At 32.4% G+C, this 19,300-nt stretch overlaps 1 protein-coding gene and 1 long non-coding RNA gene across 7 annotated transcripts; one reads left to right on the top strand and one right to left on the bottom strand.

Annotated features, from left to right (window-relative positions):
- Positions 1-993: 993 nt before the first annotated feature.
- LOC140452306 (uncharacterized) lies at positions 994-3,725 on the bottom strand. 4 transcript variants are annotated; one of them, XR_011952167.1, is made up of 5 exons: positions 3,585-3,725; positions 3,275-3,379; positions 2,770-3,008; positions 1,499-1,750; positions 994-1,248 (listed from the first exon to the last, which is right to left on the bottom strand). It is a non-coding gene; the product is annotated as an uncharacterized lncRNA (long non-coding RNA). The 4 variants fall into 4 exon arrangements; XR_011952165.1 differs by lacking the exon at positions 1,499-1,750; XR_011952166.1 differs by lacking the exon at positions 1,499-1,750 and having other exon boundaries at positions 2,770-2,963.
- A 1,995-nt stretch (positions 3,726-5,720) lies between these two features.
- On the top strand, positions 5,721-18,782 carry Syn2 (Syntrophin-like 2). 3 transcript variants are annotated; one of them, XM_072545923.1, is made up of 9 exons: positions 5,721-6,171; positions 10,719-10,927; positions 10,982-11,141; positions 13,600-13,725; positions 13,942-14,288; positions 14,355-14,513; positions 14,829-15,053; positions 15,111-15,314; positions 16,679-18,782. In XM_072545923.1, exons 2-9 carry the CDS (start codon positions 10,730-10,732, stop codon positions 16,784-16,786), a joined length of 1,527 nt encoding a protein of 508 aa, XP_072402024.1. In that variant the 5' UTR covers positions 5,721-6,171; positions 10,719-10,729; the 3' UTR covers positions 16,787-18,782. The 3 variants fall into 3 exon arrangements, with proteins under 3 accessions (XP_072402024.1, XP_072402023.1, XP_072402022.1); XM_072545922.1 differs by having other exon boundaries at positions 5,721-6,167; positions 16,679-18,781; XM_072545921.1 differs by having other exon boundaries at positions 5,721-5,997; positions 16,679-18,780.
- The last annotated feature ends 518 nt before the right edge of the window (positions 18,783-19,300 follow it).

Here is a 19,300-nt window from a genome sequence, read left to right as displayed (position 1 = left end):
TGGGGATAAGTGGATAGAAGGATTATGGAAGTTCATGAAACAAGCTGGTATGAAGGTAAGAGAATTGGCTATAGTAGAAGGGCAACTAGATTCTGATGGCATACCATGGACTACTGTGTATTGTGACGGAGGTTTGAGTCACAGATCTTATGGACATTTTTTACATATTAGGCAATTATTATTGGAAAATTTACTAAAAAATTAATATATTTGGGAGTTAGAAATAAGTATTGTTCATTCTGTGCCCGTTATGAATCTAAAAACGAGCCTGTACCTCTTCACACTTGTTATAAAAACTGGCAAGGCTCATCTACCGCAATGGAGACATCTATAATAGTTGGAGGATTGAAACAAAGCCAAATTCTTCATGGACTTAAATTTTTGGAGTTTATGGCAGATGGGAACTCTAGTGTATATGCTAAAATTCGTGACGAGGTTGCCTATGGACAATATGTAACAAAAATAGAATGCCGCAACCATGCAATTAAAAATTATGGAAAAGCTTTATATAAAATTAAAGCGGATACTACAGTCAACAAAGAAGCTGTATGATAAATATGGGTCATTTAACGCATCTGACTCCTCGCACATGCCGGAAAAAGACTGAAGAAATTTGTAGATAACCAGCTAATTTTTTTTAGGATACAGGAAAGTAAGGGCTTTTGTGGGATTGGCCGAAAGTTTTCCAGTGACGGTTGGTTTGCATCAAGGCTCTTCCAGTAAGTCCCTACCTGTTTAACCTTGTTAAGGATGTACTGACAGAGAAAGTAAGGGAAGGGGCTCCTTGGTCAATGCTCTTTGCTGATAATATCGTCTAGTAGAGGTGAGCAAACATGTTGGAGGGTTGGAGAAGGGTTACTGAAGAGGGAGGATTAAACATTAAGTAGCAGGTTGTAAACGGAGTATATGTGGTTAGCAGGTAAAGGAATGGTTTGGGAGATATAATTGCTTGAAAACTAGGAAGGGTAGGAGAATTTAAATACAAAGTAAATATCAAGTATTGTATTAAAAAGAATAATGAAAAAAATTACATTCATCTTTTTCATATAAATAAAACGGACTGTATATAAATAAATATTAAATATTGCATTAAAAAATAATAATTAGGTAATGTAAAGCTTTTTGTACATTTTCAAAATAGAAAAAAAAATTACGAAATTAATTAAAATTCTAAATTGTCGCTCTCATCACTATTGTCAAAGGTATCTTCCTCATCGCTGTCAGTTGCCTCAGAATTATTTTCAGCATCTGCAAATTAAATATTATTTACTCAAAGAGATGGATTTTTTAAGAGTTTTACAATAAAAACAAAAATTTCAAATATTTGAAAATCAGTGTTAATAAAGAAAAGGGACTTAAATGACAAATATTGTAAAAGAGTTAAAAAAAGGTATAAAAAAACCAGTACAATTTGAATATTATACAATTACAGGAAAAATTTGGCATAATTAAAATTGTCGCTTTTAATTAAAACCAGTTACCATAATTAACACTGTACCTTCAGTATTTGAAGATATATCTTTAAAAGGACTTCAATCTCCGTCAAACCAGTAATAATTATAGTTGTTGTCGATCAAAGTCCAACCACTACCATTTGGTTTCAATAAACTTGTTTGCCTCAAATGCGCGTTACACCATATATTTGAAATATAGATTGTTCTTTTAATTTGTTGCAACAGTTCTTCTTTCGTCAGTGACATGCTTGTATTAAAAACTGTCTTTTTAATACAACTACAGTAGGAGATTTACACTGAAATGCAAGGAAAGATATTGTAATATATTTATAGCATAAAGCAACCCTAGAAGTAGGGTAACACAACAGACATAAAAGGAAAAATGTGTACCAACAAACGATAATTTTAGAAAAAAATTGTATTTGGATAGCCAAGTATTGAATAAAGTGTGTATAATATGATCAAATAGAACATTTATTTGAAGATATTCCAACTGAGAAGAAATAATAGCGGGTGATTAATACAGAAGAATGATATAATGAGAATTGTAAAAAAATTGAATATTTAAACTTTTTGTTTGCTGGGGATACATTGAAGAATACCCAGTCTTAACGAATATATTACAAAGAAAGTAGCAAAACAGTCGTGTCAATCATGAAGAATATGTAAAATGTAGTGACACACAATATACTACTTACTGTTAGCATCACCAAGCCCCTCCTACTCAATTCTGACTCTCACCTCCTAGTAAAGAACCTGAACAACACTATGGAAGACAGTGGTAACCAATCCCTGAGAGAAACAAGGTCAGGACTAATGAGAGCAGATAATGGTCCTCTGGAAAAGTAGGTTGGGCAGTGGGCCAACCACTCATTTTTGAAAAAAGATTATCAGTACAGAACTAACAAATGAGCCTCGGAATATAGGACAGATTGAGTGGCGATTCAAAAATCAAAATGGCTAGGTAATGTGATAAGAGACACAAAAAAGTACAGTGATGACAAAAATAACAATCATATACATGAAAGCTAAGATTCTCTGTTTCTACACACATATTATATTGAACTACATCCATTCATATTAAAATAAGGTTTTTCATCTCCTCGCAATCAATGTACAACCACTACAATTACAACTGTAATATTCAATGTAACTACTAATTCTTCCAGTTCTAGAATTCTATTCCTTTTTGAATGAGCATTTAACTAAAGCATACTAAAGTCAGTACTATTACTATATTGAACTTTATCTAACCTAAATTGAAATAACTGCAGTTTACATTCATTATCAATTCTATTAAAAAACTGTCACTGACCTTTATTAGTTTTTTATTGTTCCCATTATAGCTTTGGTTTTAATATCTCTACACCTCAATTTTGCCACAATTATTTATCCATTTTTAGTATCCTGTTTGTAATAGACTGACACAACCTGAGTAATCAAATTACATGATGAAAGATCATTAGCAATTTCCATTAGAGCCTCTTCAGGACCTTTAACAGCAGGGATCTACAACATATAGCATATTTTCATACAGTCCTGTGATCTAAAAGCCTACAAATTACATTTGATATTAGTAGATATCAAACAGAATAGCTACATAAAGAACTTAATTACACTACAAGGAAGATTAAAAATGGTAACAGTAATTAAAAAGATATTCAACATTATACTATGATACTAGTAAATACTAGTAACAAATATTTTCTTAGAATAAAATGTACAAATACAAAGGAGTTATTATTATATTAAAAATAACTATAAAAACTAAACAAAATACTTAAAAGGGCAACATGTAAAAAAACGCTATATAACCTTACCTTTTTCAATTTTGATAAAAAAGTCTATATAACTTTACCTTTTTCATTCAGACTTTTAAGACTGGCATGTTTCTTACTTCGAATTATGTCTTTTTAGGAATATCCCTAAAATAAGAAGCAAAAGTTTGATTACAAAGTAAACTCATAGTATTTGGTAATTAAATTTGTTAAGTGTCTTTAGACTAACTTCTCCCCTGTATACAAAGGAAGCTTTTGGACTAGTATAAATTTAAGAAAATTCCAATCATCGAGGTTTATCTTTTCTACGCAATATTTTCAAGCAAAAAATATACTAAATATTTAACTTTACCCCTTTTAGTTCTTATAAATTTATCAAACTATTCGACAAAATAATATTTTAACTTTTAGATATTTTCTATTTATTCTTGGGTTTTAGGTTATGTTCTTATGTTTTGACAGTTTGTTTCCTTTTCTTTCAGCTTTCAGTTCACAGACCATACATACATACAGAGTATGTATGGTTTGTGTTTCAGTTCTCCCTCTCCCATTATCCATAGCACACTACCACCTAGCATTGAAACTTCCGTGTTAACGAATAAAACAATGATTGGCACATCCCCTAGTGACCGGGAGCGTAACTATATTTACATGGCGCTAAATTCAAAAGTTTAGTAATATTGCCTAGGATTGTGAACTCATTTTAAAGTAAAGGAAAATCAATATAATCCTAAAATAACAAGAAAAATCCTTATCATATACGATAATAAATATTTTTCGTATACTTTTTGAGTTTTCTTGTTATGTTGAGACTATATTATTTATTTTCCATTACATTAAAATGTCAAAGTGATTAAAAAAATTAAAGAATAAAATATAGAATAAAACCTTTATTTATAAAAATGTTACAAGAAATGTTATATGTGTTACAAGAAATATTAATAATACAAAATACAAGCCAAGTGTAGTATAATTTTTAGTTTTCTTAATGTTGTGACAACAACTGGTCAGTATTTAAATAATAATTGTTTTGTCATTCTTATGTCAAGTTTTATGCGAATACAAGCCTAATTCTGCAAAAGGCATTTTACTACAATTTTAGTTGCATAAATTTACAATTTAGAGCTCTTAACAGCACTCACCCATTTATCAAACATATCCATATAATTTCGTGGACTTGGAAAACGATAATGCTTGCTAGTAGTAGCCATGCAATCTGGAACACAACACCTTCTTTGTTCATTTCTTCGTTTTTCCATTGGTATTCCATATAATGTGTTTGATGCCATAATAAAAAATTGTCTAAAATTGTACCTTTTTGCACTACTTATATAAAAAATTTTAAATTATAAAAAATAAAACAAATACAAATATGGCACCGTAATTGTCTAAACTCAACTTTGAATTGACCACAGCACACTCCCTCAGCGCAGGAACGAGACTAGCAGCGCCACCAAACGAATGGGAGCGAAATCCGAACGTGATTTGACCTTGGCTATCGCTGTTACCAATCTAGGAATCTAGGTGTAATTTTATCTATGCCATTATCAGCAGTGAAATGAAGATGTCGTGATGTGCATACTGAATGGTGAATTATTAATACAAAAACAATACTCAATACTCATGATATAAATCCTAAACCAGAGTATATACCTGAACGAACAGATCCTGAATAAAAAGCAAAATGCCCCTGCTCGACTCAGCCCAAATAAAATGGGTATCTGAGCTCATGCCTGGTAGATGATTCCTTCTTATGAATTGTGTCTTTCTTGCTAGTGTTTCGTTTAAGCATCTTTTATCTCTTTAGGACGTAACTTTAATATAAGGGCAAAACTCTGGTAGATGATTCCTTGTTATGAATTGTTTCTTTCTTGCTAGTGTCCCATTTAGGCTGTTCTACCTCTTTAGGACGTAACTTAATAAGGGCAAAATATGTTTATATGTGATCTGTTGATAAAACTAGGGGTTATCATAAGAGGTAACGCTGTATCTGTTATCTTCCTTGTATCCTGTAGCTTCAAAAAATAGCAGACTATCCTGTTCATAGTGGTATAAGGCGAGACTAATTACTATTGCTCATGAGACTTCTGATTTTAAGAAAATTCGGCTAAAAGATATTGAGAAACGTATGCTAGAGGAACACTATTATAGTGTCTTGTTCATTTTACACCAGAATAGTCTAAGAAGAAACCGCTTTTTAACTTCCTTGTACAGAAATATGTGTTCACTGGGCAGTCAAAAAATGTTTTACATTTTTCTTGCGATAAACGAAAACACCTAGCATCTGTTAGCATAGCATAAATACATAATCATTCCTCTTCTACCGTTAGGTGTCGAGGGATAACGTTATGTTACTACAGATAGTCCTATAATTTTAATTAAATTCAGTTTTCCTCCATTATCCTTTTATTTTTAATTTAAAGTATCGCGCACTTAGATAGGCAACCACTCTTACACTATGTAGTTTAAAGGTTTTGACGGAAAGGTCATTGCCTCTGAGGTTTAAATAATCAAAACAATAATTTATTATTGTTGATATTGTTTAGTTCTTAATTGCTTTACGTCAAACTACCCACCAAAATAAGGAATTCTAAATGACGTCAACCATTTAGGGGTGAAGTTTTAGAGTGAAGCAGGAGTTTTTACAGACGGAGTTGCGCGAAATGGCCTGAAGGGCTGGATATTGTTGAATGGATAATCCTACCCTACGAAGCCCGTACGACCCTGCCTTTACTACAAGTAATATGATTGGATTTCAACGTTTTGTAAGTGTGTCAGTGGATATATCTTAGCATCACATAGAAAAATTAGTTTAATCCTTAAAAATGACTGGTGCAGTGAAAAACATTCCCTGTAAAATGTCAGAGGGGTGAAAATGATATATCCTATTACTGGATCATTACTAAATATTTATTAAAACGAACACAAGATAAAAGTAGGTAATTTCTTTCATAATATTCTAAAAATCAATTACTTTGAATTCAGTGTCTGCACTTTTTATCAAATCATTATTTCAGTAATATTATTTCTACACCTGTAGTTTTAGCACAGCATGTTGCTTATTACTTCAATCCAATGCATCCCTTAAAATTTAACATACTAAGCATGTTGTTTGATGGCATTTAAATATATTTTAATTACCTTGATAAAAACAAACTTACTTGTAAATAAATTATAATGTCAAAGGTGAAAACTTATTTTTAGCTTTGAATTGCAGAGCTTGTGAGGCTTGTACTGTACATTCAACTTCTGGGTCAATCCAAGCATGCATAATATGTAAACACATGTTTACATGGAATGTTTATAGTCCTATAGGTACTTAGGTCATCTAAGATTATTATACAAAATATTAACAATACCATATTTATTTAGAAAGTCAATTTTCTTTAAATCCCTTTTTTGATTGAAGTAATAAACTAAAACCCAGATGGAATCTTTGAAGAAAATTCAAAAATCAGCAAAATTCTTGTGTTTAAATTTTGGTCAATGACCTAGAAAGTTTTCTCCTTTCTTTTGGTCTTTCTCACATACTTCTGCAAGTTTTAAATGGTCTATTTTGTCCAATCTATTAATCCTTTATAATTTGGTTAGGGTTAAGCTATTGGGAATTTAGTCATTTGGTTTGGAAGAATGTTCTTTATTATTTAAAGTTTGATTTTGGCCGTATCAGAGACATTTCTAATACCAAATCACATTACAAGTATACAACAGGTGTTTCTCTGTACTCTTGTGGATCTTAACCATACATCATCATTGGTTAATAGCCCAATCTGATGTATGCTGCACTAAAATGGACTCTGAATAATCATCAGTTAGGTGTACTGTCTTAAAAATCTAATAAACCTACGGTTTTGTCCCACATCTGGAAAGGACCTGATAGAGCCACACCTGTACACACACCACCTGATACCTGACTGAACAGACAATACATTTTGCTTGTCTGAAACTCTTCCTTGCAACTACTTCAGCATATATGCTATCACCTTTCCCTATGCCTGAATGATGTAGCTACTGACTCTAGAGATTTGAGGAGATCAAACTGAGGTGTAACGCTATATGTAAAATGTTGTTATCGGTTGTACTTAGAATTAGTTGTGGGAAGAGAAAACATTGCACATATTTTCAATACTTATATTTTATTAATTCAGTTACTGCATTTACAAATTGTTGTCTTGTTATCAGCAATACATTTACTTTGCTAAACTTCTATTTTAAATGTAATGTATCTTGCATTGTATACAATTAATTCAGTGCTTGATACTACAAAACCTGTGTAGAAAAGAACACTGATGACCATAATATAGGCTCTGTGCACTTTACTGTAAAAGCTTCATTTACTGATTCTCTATTGTATTATTGATATATTTGATAATTTTTTCTTTTGAACATATTTTGTAGGACCATAAAAAATCTAGTAGTTACAATCTACAAAAATATTGATATATTATTCTCTTATATATATCTCTTATAATATACTCAACAATTTTTGAAAAAGCTTGCAAAACGAATTGATTGATTTTTTAAATGAGCATTTAGTATTATTTACAAATATTAGAAAATTTTACCCACAACCTAAAAAATATACTAAGTTATTTGATTTTAAAAAACTTGTGGATGTGGTATAAAGTTAACAGTGCATAGAAAAGGGGAATTACATTTAAATAAAATAACATATATGCTGCAGTTGCATTTTCAGACTCTCCTATGTGTGTTTTAAGTTAATGTTCTCTTTTACTTTTGTTGTTTGTTTATACATCTGTCCCTTTTTGTTAATAAGAGTTATCTTCACATCTTCTACATGAGCCACCTAATAAAAAGAGAGAAAACTATCAAATTTGGTCAGCTCTGGTCTACATGGGGGAAAATATTTAATAGACAGGCTATTTTGTTTTATTTATTTAAATGGGAAATCCCCATTACAAATAGGTATATTGTGGATGCAGCTAGGTTATAAAAATAAATAAATAATACAAGGTATCTAATAATGAACTATACATATAAAATATAAAAAAAAATTAAGAAAAACAACTTCTAGTCTGGTTAGCAATAAAATTGAAATTAAATGTGTAGGTTTATTATCTAAAAAAATTATTTTTGACTCTCCATCAATATTTTATTGACATTATACCAGAAAGTCCAGATAATTGACCCATACTAAGCTGTGATCACACTAACTTCTCATACCTATACTGATTTTACTTACTTTCAAAGAGTAAAACCTAAAATTTGATTAGCATTTACTACTATTCGGTCTTTATGATTATAAAAGTTATTGTGATCTTACTTCAGATTCTAAACATTTTATAAATAGAGTCGACATTCTTGAAAGCTTAGGACTGTACATTTGTTTGGGAGCTATGAAGTCAACCAGTGAAAACAGACCTGTGTTCAACCTAAATGGTATATAGAAAAATTATGTTGAAGTCTTATATACAGCAGTAATCAATTTTATTAGAAAATCTGTTGCAGATCACTACTTTTTTATCATGGTGGATGAAACAATAGATTTCTCTAAACTGACTTGTGAAAAAGATTGACAGTGACCATGTTACACGATGAATACAAGAAATTTTAAGTAAATTTTTTCTGCATCAAATTGTTTCTCCTGAAAAAAATTATTCTTTTTGTAATGGTTTGCAAAATGCGTTATATGGTAAAAGTAGGTAAAAACTTAGAAAAATCAAATATATGCTGGTTTAAAAACTATCTAGTGCCTCATAGGTATATAAAAAACTTAACCAGAAAGTGTGGACATATATTATTTGGGAGCCCATCTAATAATTGAGGGCACCATCTAATAATGCTGGAGGAAAGGAATTACTTTTGGAGCAGGTATTCTTTGCAATGTTACATAGTTAGGATAGAATAAGGACACATTTATTTGAAGACTAAGTCTATATTTATTCTGATTTTCCAATTGAATGTAAAAGTGTATCCTTGCAGTTACACAAGTTGCTTACTCAGCGTGGCTTTAATGATCATGACACTTAACATTTCATGTTACAGAACAATTAAACAGTTATTCAATAATTATACAGTGTGTCTAATTAAATCCATATGGGAAAAACTGCTTTCTGAGATGTCCTAACCTAAAAGTGCAACAATAGCGGTTTTTGGTCGTTTTTGAGGTTATGTAGCATCGCAATATAATTTTTCTCCCAGAAACTGTTATAACCATCTTAAAGTATATGTCCCAGTCTTTCAAACGACGTTAAGTTTTCTCAGATATCTTTCTTTTTCGATGAATATCGTGTTTTAAAATTTCTTAGTTTTAAAAAAACTTTAAACCATATGATTATAATCAAAATTTGACTAATATTCGGACCCAAAGAACAGAATATACTTTTTAGAATGTTTTTTGGGCGCCGAATCCGAATCCAACTCGTTCCAACGCTTTCATTTGACACCCCATACGTCAAAATCAGACCAATAGCAACGAAGATACGTTCTAGCGCCCATTTGACAATGCCGCCATCTTTGTTTTTTGTCTCAACGTATTCGTTACCTCCTCTCCGTTCCAACGAGCCCTCATACGCCACACTCGGACCAATAGAAACGAAGATATGACGTAATGCCCTTTTGGCATGCTCCGATGTGCACGGCACATACTGCGTTCAACCCCATTTTTCATGACCCCATAACGTCATCCTACGTTAAGCCGTTTGACAGTTACGACCGGGGGTTGCGATTTAGGGTTTGCGCTTAAAGTAACTTAGCTTATCTACTGACTTCAAAACCAACGAAATAGTGGAAGTATTACAGTAGCACCTAAAACGCCAACTGGAAGAAAACCCATTCATATAGGCGATATTGCGAAACAATCAATTCGAAGAAAATTCATTCATTTTATTTACAAATAAAGATTCCTACTTTGGATAAACTTTTAGTAGACATTAATGAAGACGAATCTTTACCAAACATCAATAGAGATAAACTGTGGAAAACTTACTTAAACGTGAAATAGGATTCTTTTATCAGAATAATAGAAAATCTGCGCTTATAGAGAAAGAAGAAATTATTTTTTGGAGGAGGCAATATTTAATGGAAATTCGAAAATTGAGGAGAGAAGGCAAAAATATTTTTTATTTAGATGAAACATGGATAAATGAAGGACATTTTTTAAAAAAAGTTTGGCATGGCAACATAAATTGGTTACAAATGCTCGTCAGGCATTTATAGAAGGTTTGTCTACAGGCTTAAAATTTTCAAATGGTAAAGGTCGCCGTTTAATTTAAACTTCACGATGTTCGTCAACTATTATCTGACTCCATATCAAAAATTTCATCTGACATGCTGGAAACTCGATAGTTTATTTTCGTATAGATACAAAATAACACTTCTGGCAAAACGAAAAGATAATCCAAAATGCGCTCCTGTTAGAGGCCCCCACTTGCGTCCCCTGCATAGTTTATTGAATTTTAGTATAGTGCTTATCATTAATATCACACATTTTGTCCAGGAGGTTTACCATGTCTTTTGTTTTCAGTTACTTTAAATATGAAGATAAACGCTACAAGAATGACGACTCCCATTGAAGAAAAAGTCGATCAAAAGCTAAAAGTCAGGACTGGCATGGTATCTGTAAGTGATGGAAAGAGTAGGCCAATTCCTGTACAGCTTCATCTCTCCATGGAGGTGCTACGTTTGCAAAAAGAAGAAGCCGTAGCACCGGAATCGAAGTCTGTAAATACTAAGGTTGATAGCTAAATTATTGTCCTGTTCTGCCGAATTTACTATTATTTGTTTTAGGAAAGAATGGTACAAGTTAGAAGACAAAAAGTGGGTGGTCTAGGACTGAGTATTAAAGGTGGAGCAGAACACAAACTGCCAATTTTGATATCTAGAATATATAAGAGCCAAGCAGCAGATCAAACTGGAGAACTGTTTGTAGGAGATGCTATTATAAAAGGTAAACCCAAAATTATAACATTTAGATCGCACCGTTAAGTTAACCGAATTCCTTATATTTGTGCAATTCTGCGCTATCCATTGTACCGGTATATTTACTTTCAACCGGAACATATTATTTTTTCCTATTGTGGCAAAACTGCACATTAAAAATTTTTCAAAAAATTCATAAGTATTTCTTGAGATTATATCCTTAGGTATGCTGTAAGAAAATTAACAAAATTCTATGTTTGTTTTTCCCGCTTTATACTTGGAAAAAAGCAGTTTTTTTGAGTTTTTATCGAAAACGAAAACATGAAGTTTGCTCAAAATTTGTCAAAATACTTTTAGTAATCATATATACCTTCTCAAATTTTTTCAAATTTTTTGAATATGTAGTTTGTCTTTTGGGGGGTGCAGATCAACCTTAAAGGATTTTAGTTCTGTTCTTTCCCACAATTCTTTGCTCACAAAATTTGATTGAGAAACACTGTCTATAGCCAATTAATTTTCCCGACTTTCCTATCATTTGTACCTGTGCCGTAGATAATCAAATTTTCCTTGAATCCGTATTTTCCGATATCCTAACGGATTTGTAACTATGAACAATATCTTGCTAACTAGTCCGTGTACCTTCCGTATTCCATTAAGCCCGTGAATTCTTATTATATTTATTTCCCGAATTATGCGATGTGTTAACAGTGCTTCTTCTATTATTATATACCGTGTTACTCTGATTTACCGTATTATATGCTGTATTGTTATTGTTTGAGCCCGATTTTGTATTTTTAGTCCCATCATATGAAGGTTCCATATCCCTCGCATCGTTTTTTCTAAGAAATCCAAGAATTCTTTCATTGTGGGAAATACCGTAGATGATCTCAATCTTTTCCATGCATTTTTTGTACTCTGATCCAATTTTCCCTCCAGAATAAAATTCAATAAATTATCCCATGAATCTACCTTCTGCTTTAACGATTTTAAAGCCCGCAAGTCCCTCCGAACAACATCTATAAATTCTCTAATCTGAATTGAAGACTTTTCCTAATTGCGAATAATTTAACAACGAATCAAAATGGCTATAAAGCTCCAAGAACTTCGCGGCATCCCTCTTTAGCGCCCGTTTCAAGTAAGCTCATGATTTGTGTGTATTAATACCTTAAATGTATCATGAAATTCATATCAATCAAAAACAACACTGAAAATGATGGAATTTCCATTGCCGGCAGTTTAACACTGTCGAATAATCCCTACTTGTGTACTATTTCCAGAAATATCTAAATCCAAATCATTCTGTAATTTACTATCGACTAAAGCAATCATTTTAAAATACCTATCTTCAAAATTAACCCTTTCATTTAGTTGTTTTTCTGAATTGTCTAACATTTCAATTTTTAACCGAATTTCTGCTAACCTATCCCAATCTTCTTCACGTTTCTATTTATAATTTGATCATCCTTTATATTAGTCACAAACGTTTCAAACCGGCTTCATTGAGCTTTAATTACTCCCCTTTTAGTAACGAACTCTGTTAAATGACCCATTTTAATCTTTTTAAACAAAAGTAAATAAAAATACTGTGTATCATACAATGCATCGAATTCACAAAAAAAAACAGACCAAATTATGCTATTGTACAATGTAAACAAAAGTAAATATGACAAGATTTTTCTCACCAAAGTTTGTTCATGGAATCGATCGATTGTTGCTACCAAATCCAGCTTTGCTTGTCTTCAACTATTAAACTAGTGCCTTGAGTCTCCCCTTGTTGATTTCTACCGTTTATAACCAAATTTAATCACCTCGCAGATTAATTTACACTTTGGTTTTTATTTCAATTAGCACCTATTCGGTTCGAATGGACCATGTCGGGCTGTATGTACAGCTTTGCTCCAAAATTGTAAAAATTTAATTATATGAGACTGACAATTTGTCAAGCTTGTTGCTATGAGACATCATTTGCACGTAGACAAGGCCGTCCTATGACTTTACAAATAGAGTTATAGAATTGCAGCGAACAAACGGGTTGTTGCTTTTGTAACATTTTTAAATTATACCGGGTGTTGAACTTACGTGTTAGGGTGTTACGATTTTCATTGAAATTTGGTTTTAAGTTTTTAAATACTCTGTATAACACAAAAAAAACTTTATATTCTTGTAACGAGGAAGTGAAGAGGATGTTAAATTTAAAATAAAATACGGGATGTTTCATTCAACAAACATACCTTAGTGCGCACAGTGTTATGAAAGACCCTGTATATTTGTAACTAATTTTACAATGCGAAACTTACAGTTGCTTCCTATTTTTGTAAATAACACAATAGTCACAAAATTTTATCACCCTGTATATTACGTTCTAAATCGGGCTAAATGGATTGGAATCATTGGTTATTTTCTTAATAAGTATAAAATATGTAGAAGAAATCACCCAATTTATTGTATTTTTTAAAGTTTTTGACAAATCTTTTTTACTGTTATAGTTAACGGGGAATATATTACTGCCTGTCCTCATGATGATGCCGTAAATATACTAAGAAATGCTGGAGATCTTGTTGTATTAACTGTAAAACATTACAAAGCAGCTACACCATTTTTACAAAAACAGGGTAAGTTAATGTTATAATAGAATATGGATTGTTTAATTAAGAAGAATTTATACCGAAAAATCCCAACAGATTCTTCTTTTTTATGCCGTCATTTACTTTCCTAGTCAAAAAACACCAAACACAAAACACAAGTGATTTTTAACTGCTTATTTTTATAACTTATAATTGTAATTTATATTATGTTTTGAAAGTAGTTATAGTTGTATTGACTTTTAGAGGAAAAAGATGCCCAGCAAGCAGCAGAGACCAATGGCGAAGAAAAAGCAGCATCAGATGAAAGTTTAAGAGTAACCAATAGTACAAGTAGTAGACCTAGCTCTATTTGCTCAGAGTTAGAACAAGAAACAACTCAAACGCATTGGGTTGATATAGTGACCGTACCTTTAATGATGGCGTATGTCACGAGATACATTTTTGGAACTGATAAACTTAGACCAAATGCTTTTGAGGTTAGGGGACTGAATGGTATCAGCACAGGAATTATACATTGTGATGATTCTGCTATTTTGTCTCAGTGGCTAAAGTATATTAGTGATAATATTATTGGACTTACAAATTTACAGGTAAAAATTGATTTATATATAATTACATTTATTTATATTTGTGTATTGATGTAAATTTTTTTTTAGATGAAATTGTACAATAGGAATTTTAGTGTATCAGATCGTATAGAGTACATGGGTTGGGTAAACGAAGGTGTTCTGAATAATAACCATCCATGGCAAAACTACAAACCTAGATTTTTTGCACTCAAAGGAACTGATCTTATGTTGTTTGATTCACCTCCCGTAAGTATCGTTCCAAATAATTATGTTATTTGTTATCTTCAATATTTTTGGATTCTTTTTCTTAGACAGATATTATCTATCACTTAATTGTTGATAGGACTTATTGTTTATCGTTTTCATGATGATGTTTACTACGTTGATAATGTGTTAACTAAATGTTAACTTAACTGTTAAATGTGGTAACTTATTCTGTCTCTAGATTTACAATCTTTATTTTGATTTTTAACTGTAACACTATTAAAAATCAATAGACTTTTAAAAGAAACTTTCTAGATCTAAATTATTTATTATAAAGTCATTGGTTTTTTTTTCTAGTTAAACGTAACAGATTGGACGAAATGCCCTCTAATGTTTAAAGTCTATCAGACCATGTTCAGGGTAATAAAGGAATCTGAGAACGTCGATGAACGACAGCATTGCTTTTTGGTGCAAACTTCAGGCCAAGATTCGAGATATTTTTCAGTAGAAACCAGACAGGAACTTTTAAGAATTGAAAATGCCTGGCACTGTTCTGTATGTACAGCTGTTATGAAACTAGGGGTAAGTGTACTTAACATTTTTAGTGCCAGAAATACCTTCATTTTATAACATTTTTAGAACAAAACTTTTACTGTAAGCAGTAACGGTAAAACGGCTGGACTGACCTTGGATTGGAATTTAGGATTTTCTTTACATGAAGGTGATTCCAAAACTCCAGTTTGGCAGTACAAATTTTCACAACTTAGAGGATCGTCTGATGATGGAAAATCAAAATTAAAACTCCATTTTCAAGACATTGAGTCTAGAGCCATTGAAACCAAGGTAAGATACATGTTTTTGTAAAAAGTGTCTCAAAATTCACGCAAGATTTTAATTTGGCACCGTTCTATTCGGTTTCTGGTTGTCTACTTTCCTCTTTCGTCGATTAATATCAGTGATTTAGGTCATGTGATTTTAGGCGGGTAGGTATTTGAAGTTCAAGTTTTATGCCGTCAAGTCCATGATTACTTAGGACTTGTACGAGTAAATTGAGCGTTCTATCCTTGAAACTTTGCAAAGTCCTTACTTTTATACTGTATGTTCCGGCTCGAAGGACCAAAAAATGTTCTGATTCGAAAACTAGAAAAAATATTTATAACCACATCAGACAATGTATTTTTGTCTAGTATAAGGTGTAAAACCTACGATAGAAGGAAGCCTAAGAGGAAAATTTGAAGTAAGAAGCAGGGAGATCCGCTGACAACAATACTCCTTTAATTTCTTGCTGCAGACCACAATGAAAAGGTATGATTTATGACAACAGAAGCCAGATTCTGGTCCTTGCGATGTAGTGTTAATGTCAAGAACTAAAGAGGAACTGCTGAGAATTTTCAAACTCTGAAGCGAAGGCTAAACATTATGGACTGATTATTAATGAGCAAAAACAAAGTATATGGAAAAGGGACAGACCACAGATAAAGACACACAACTGAAGACTACCACAAATAGTGAGAGTAATGAGAGTATTGCTTCAAAAAAGAGAGAAAGCCAAGAAATTGGGAAGCGGATTTCGAAACGAAAGAAAACGATCGGAGCTCTATACAATCTACTAAGAGCAAAAAACATCTCCAGAAAGGCAAAATTGACACTATACCGAACAGTGATATAATCCAGCGTCCTGTACGGAAGAGAAACATGGGTTATGAATAAAAATCAAGAAAATATGCTGAACATCTAGGAATGGAGTGTTTTAAGAAAGTTATTAGGGGAGTAAAAGACTATGAAGACGTTTGGAGAAGACAGAGACAAAGGAGACAGAGATCGGCGAGCTGTACGAGAAACCAGAAATTAGTCAGATCATCAGGACAAATAGACTTAGATGGTTAGGCGATCTTGTGAGAATGGCAGATGTAAAATGGGTAAGGACTCGCTGCTGAGAGGGGATGGAAAGAAAAGAAGAGGACGACCACCAAAAAAGTGCAGCCTTGAAGAAAACATCAAAGAGGATGTCAAAAACTCGGCGCAATCCAAGAGACTGTTGAGTTTAATATTATTTCTTGTAATAGTATTAATCTTAGCTCTAGGTTTAATTTATACAACATTGTTTATGAACACTTAAGTGATTTTTGGGACACTGTAAATAGGTTTATGTAATTTTTTGAAAGTCAACTATTTATAATTAACGGATTTTGTTGAATATTTTTCAGGAACTGGAGTGTTCAATTTTGCAAAGTCTACTTTTTTGTATGCATGCATTTTTAACAGCAAAAGTCGCCTCAGTAGATCCAGGATTTTTGTGTTCAATGATACCATAGACTTAAAAGAAATAGAACTGGTTTTTTAATTATTTAATGACTATTATAGCTGGAGTAATAAATCCAGTGTTGTTGTTTGCAGAGATACTCCAACAATGTCACTTTTGAAAAAAGTTGGCATTTTAATGGTATACAATTAGATAAAAGTTTTTTAAAAACTGTAGTTTTTGTTGTGGCATGCTCTCAACAAAAATTTGTGGGGAATTCTGCAAAAAGGTAGTAAGATATTTACACAATAGTAAAATGCACTTTTAATACTTTTTTAATCGTTTAGAACTGTTCCATAATAATTTCCTCGTGTTTTTAAACCAAAGAAGCATTTTGATTAGAGTTAAAGTAGATACAAGGCTATATTATATATTATAGTAGGGGCGTTGCTATATTGAAGCGATAAATCTACTCTGGAAAGTTATAGTTAATTAATTTAGGAACATGACACTTTATTAAGGTTAGTTGTTAGATAGAGGGTTAAAATGTTTGAAATCAAAAGAAAAATGTGGTAATCAACTTTATGTCGCTGCTGAAGTAATGATCAAAATCTTGTCGCAATCCCTCCTTCTGAAGCCTCTTCCCGCTACTTACAATTATTTGTGTAGGAGTTTGGATTGATAAGTAGGCAGAATACGGGAATTGTGGATAGGTGTGATGGGGAAGTTAACTGTCACAGCTCTCCGAAGGATACACACCGGTAAAGCGTGAAATATACAAGGAGTCCCTATGGAGATATATTTCACCCCTCATTGTGGCCAGTAACTAGAGAAAATTTGGGATCTGTAACTATGGAGGACGTTAGAATCCATAACCTGTTGGATATTAATGGTCGAGGAGTTGAACTATCAATAAATAGGAAGTAAACACCTATGCGAATAAGTGGAGTTAAGGTCTAGTGTGACAAATAGTGATTTCGGAATAGACCAGAGGGTGTAAGCACTCTCTGAACATCAGGATATGTAATTTTGGTGCAACTCCTGGGCTCTATATTTTCGTCGACGTGTCTTTCTCTTGGAAAATTTAGGGATAACCCTTGACTAACGTCAAGTCCCCAAGAGTCACGTTCCTCAATCAATTAACAACTCTAGATATAGAGCATTGTCGGTGGCATATAGCAACACCCAGTATAAATGTTAAAAAAAGTATTTGGTGAGAAGGAAGTGATGATTTAGGTCTAGTGTTTGAACTAATTTATTATTTAGAGTCATTAGAAGTTGGCATTTAAAAGCATACAAAATCAATATATCTGCCAAATATCAATATATAAGTTAATAACTGTTTGTTTTCATAATCTATCTTGCAATATTCTTGAACATTTGTAAAACATGGAGGACCGGAGATAAAGATAGGATGTCTAGTTGGTTTGATTTTATTGTGATACTAAAATAAGTTCTAGTAGGCCAAACGTGGACAAACATTATATTATTATAAACGAATACCACTAAAGACACTAGTCCCTTTACGAATATCTGGTTAATATCATCATCTTTGGCTCTACAATCCTGTGTGGGTCTTGGCCTGTTCAAGAATTAGTCTCCATTCTCCCCTATCTTTCGCCCTGGCTTTCCAATTTGTGACCCCTAGATTACTCAAGTCATCTTCGACCTGAGTTTTAAATCTAGATCTTGGCCTGCGTCTCTTTGGGGGTCTCCAGTGTCCATTCTTTCAAGGTGTCCTAGCCACCTTAGTCTATTAATTTTAATAGACCGGACGATCTGGTTAATATTTTGATACTAAACAGATGGACTTTTTTCCTTGTAACCTCGGAAACCTTTTGTGGATGGTGCTAGAAAGGTCACCAATGGAGACACTGCGAACGGCAGCTAGATGGTTGGTGAAGAGCAAGTCGGGGGTTCGAAACTAGCTATTGGAATGGGGAATGGATCCAACAGAAGAAATAAAGATAAGACAAGATAAGATAGATTAGAAAAGACAGAGAAATAGATAAAAAGAGAGATATCAAAGATAAGAGAAGATAAGAAAAAGGGCGCCACTTAACTTTTTGGTATTACAAGGGGAAAATTAAGAAACCTGACACGTGCACATATAAATAAAATATAACATTAAGGGGAACTTGATGTTTTGAAAAAAATTCCAAAAGAGTATATCATGTAAATACCTTTCCTTAACGTTTAAGGCATATCTCGAGATAACTGGCTTTAAAAGTAATTATTTATAGCGAGTACAAAATAATACTAAATTAATTTACCATAATATGAAAGTTCTGAAAAGTTCTATTGATGAAATAGTTGTTCCTTAGAGGAATTGATTGATCGGTGGTTAGCTTTAACCACCGATCAGGAAAATGTTGTCGAATATAGCCCGTAGATTACTCCAGTTTTGGAGATAGTTGGAGGTAATATTAATAGTAAGACCACTTATAGTAAAACTAGATGATGTTGCCTCTTAAATCGTACTGAATTTAAACTGTACTCAACTTTAGTATTAAACACTGAAGTTAATTTTAATGTACACTCGCGATCATAAAATTCGGGTCGCCTTGAAAATTTCAAGTTTTTGAAT

This window comes from Diabrotica undecimpunctata, chromosome 10, assembly GCF_040954645.1.
Source record: "Diabrotica undecimpunctata isolate CICGRU chromosome 10, icDiaUnde3, whole genome shotgun sequence".
Taxonomy (NCBI): Eukaryota; Metazoa; Arthropoda; class Insecta; order Coleoptera; family Chrysomelidae; genus Diabrotica; species Diabrotica undecimpunctata.
Note: the sequence above shows the minus strand (reverse complement) of the source record. Positions and strands in the feature narration are given on the sequence as shown.

Coding starts and splice junctions, on each gene's coding strand:
- Syn2 (XM_072545923.1), top strand. CDS start 10,730: ATGAAGATAAACGCTACAAGAATGACGACTCCCATTGAAGAAAAAGTC. Junction 10,928..10,981: donor CGAAGTCTGTAAATACTAAG/GTTGATAGCTAA, acceptor TATTTGTTTTAG/GAAAGAATGGTACAAGTTAG. Junction 14,514..14,828: donor TGTTGTTTGATTCACCTCCC/GTAAGTATCGTT, acceptor TTTTTTTTCTAG/TTAAACGTAACAGATTGGAC.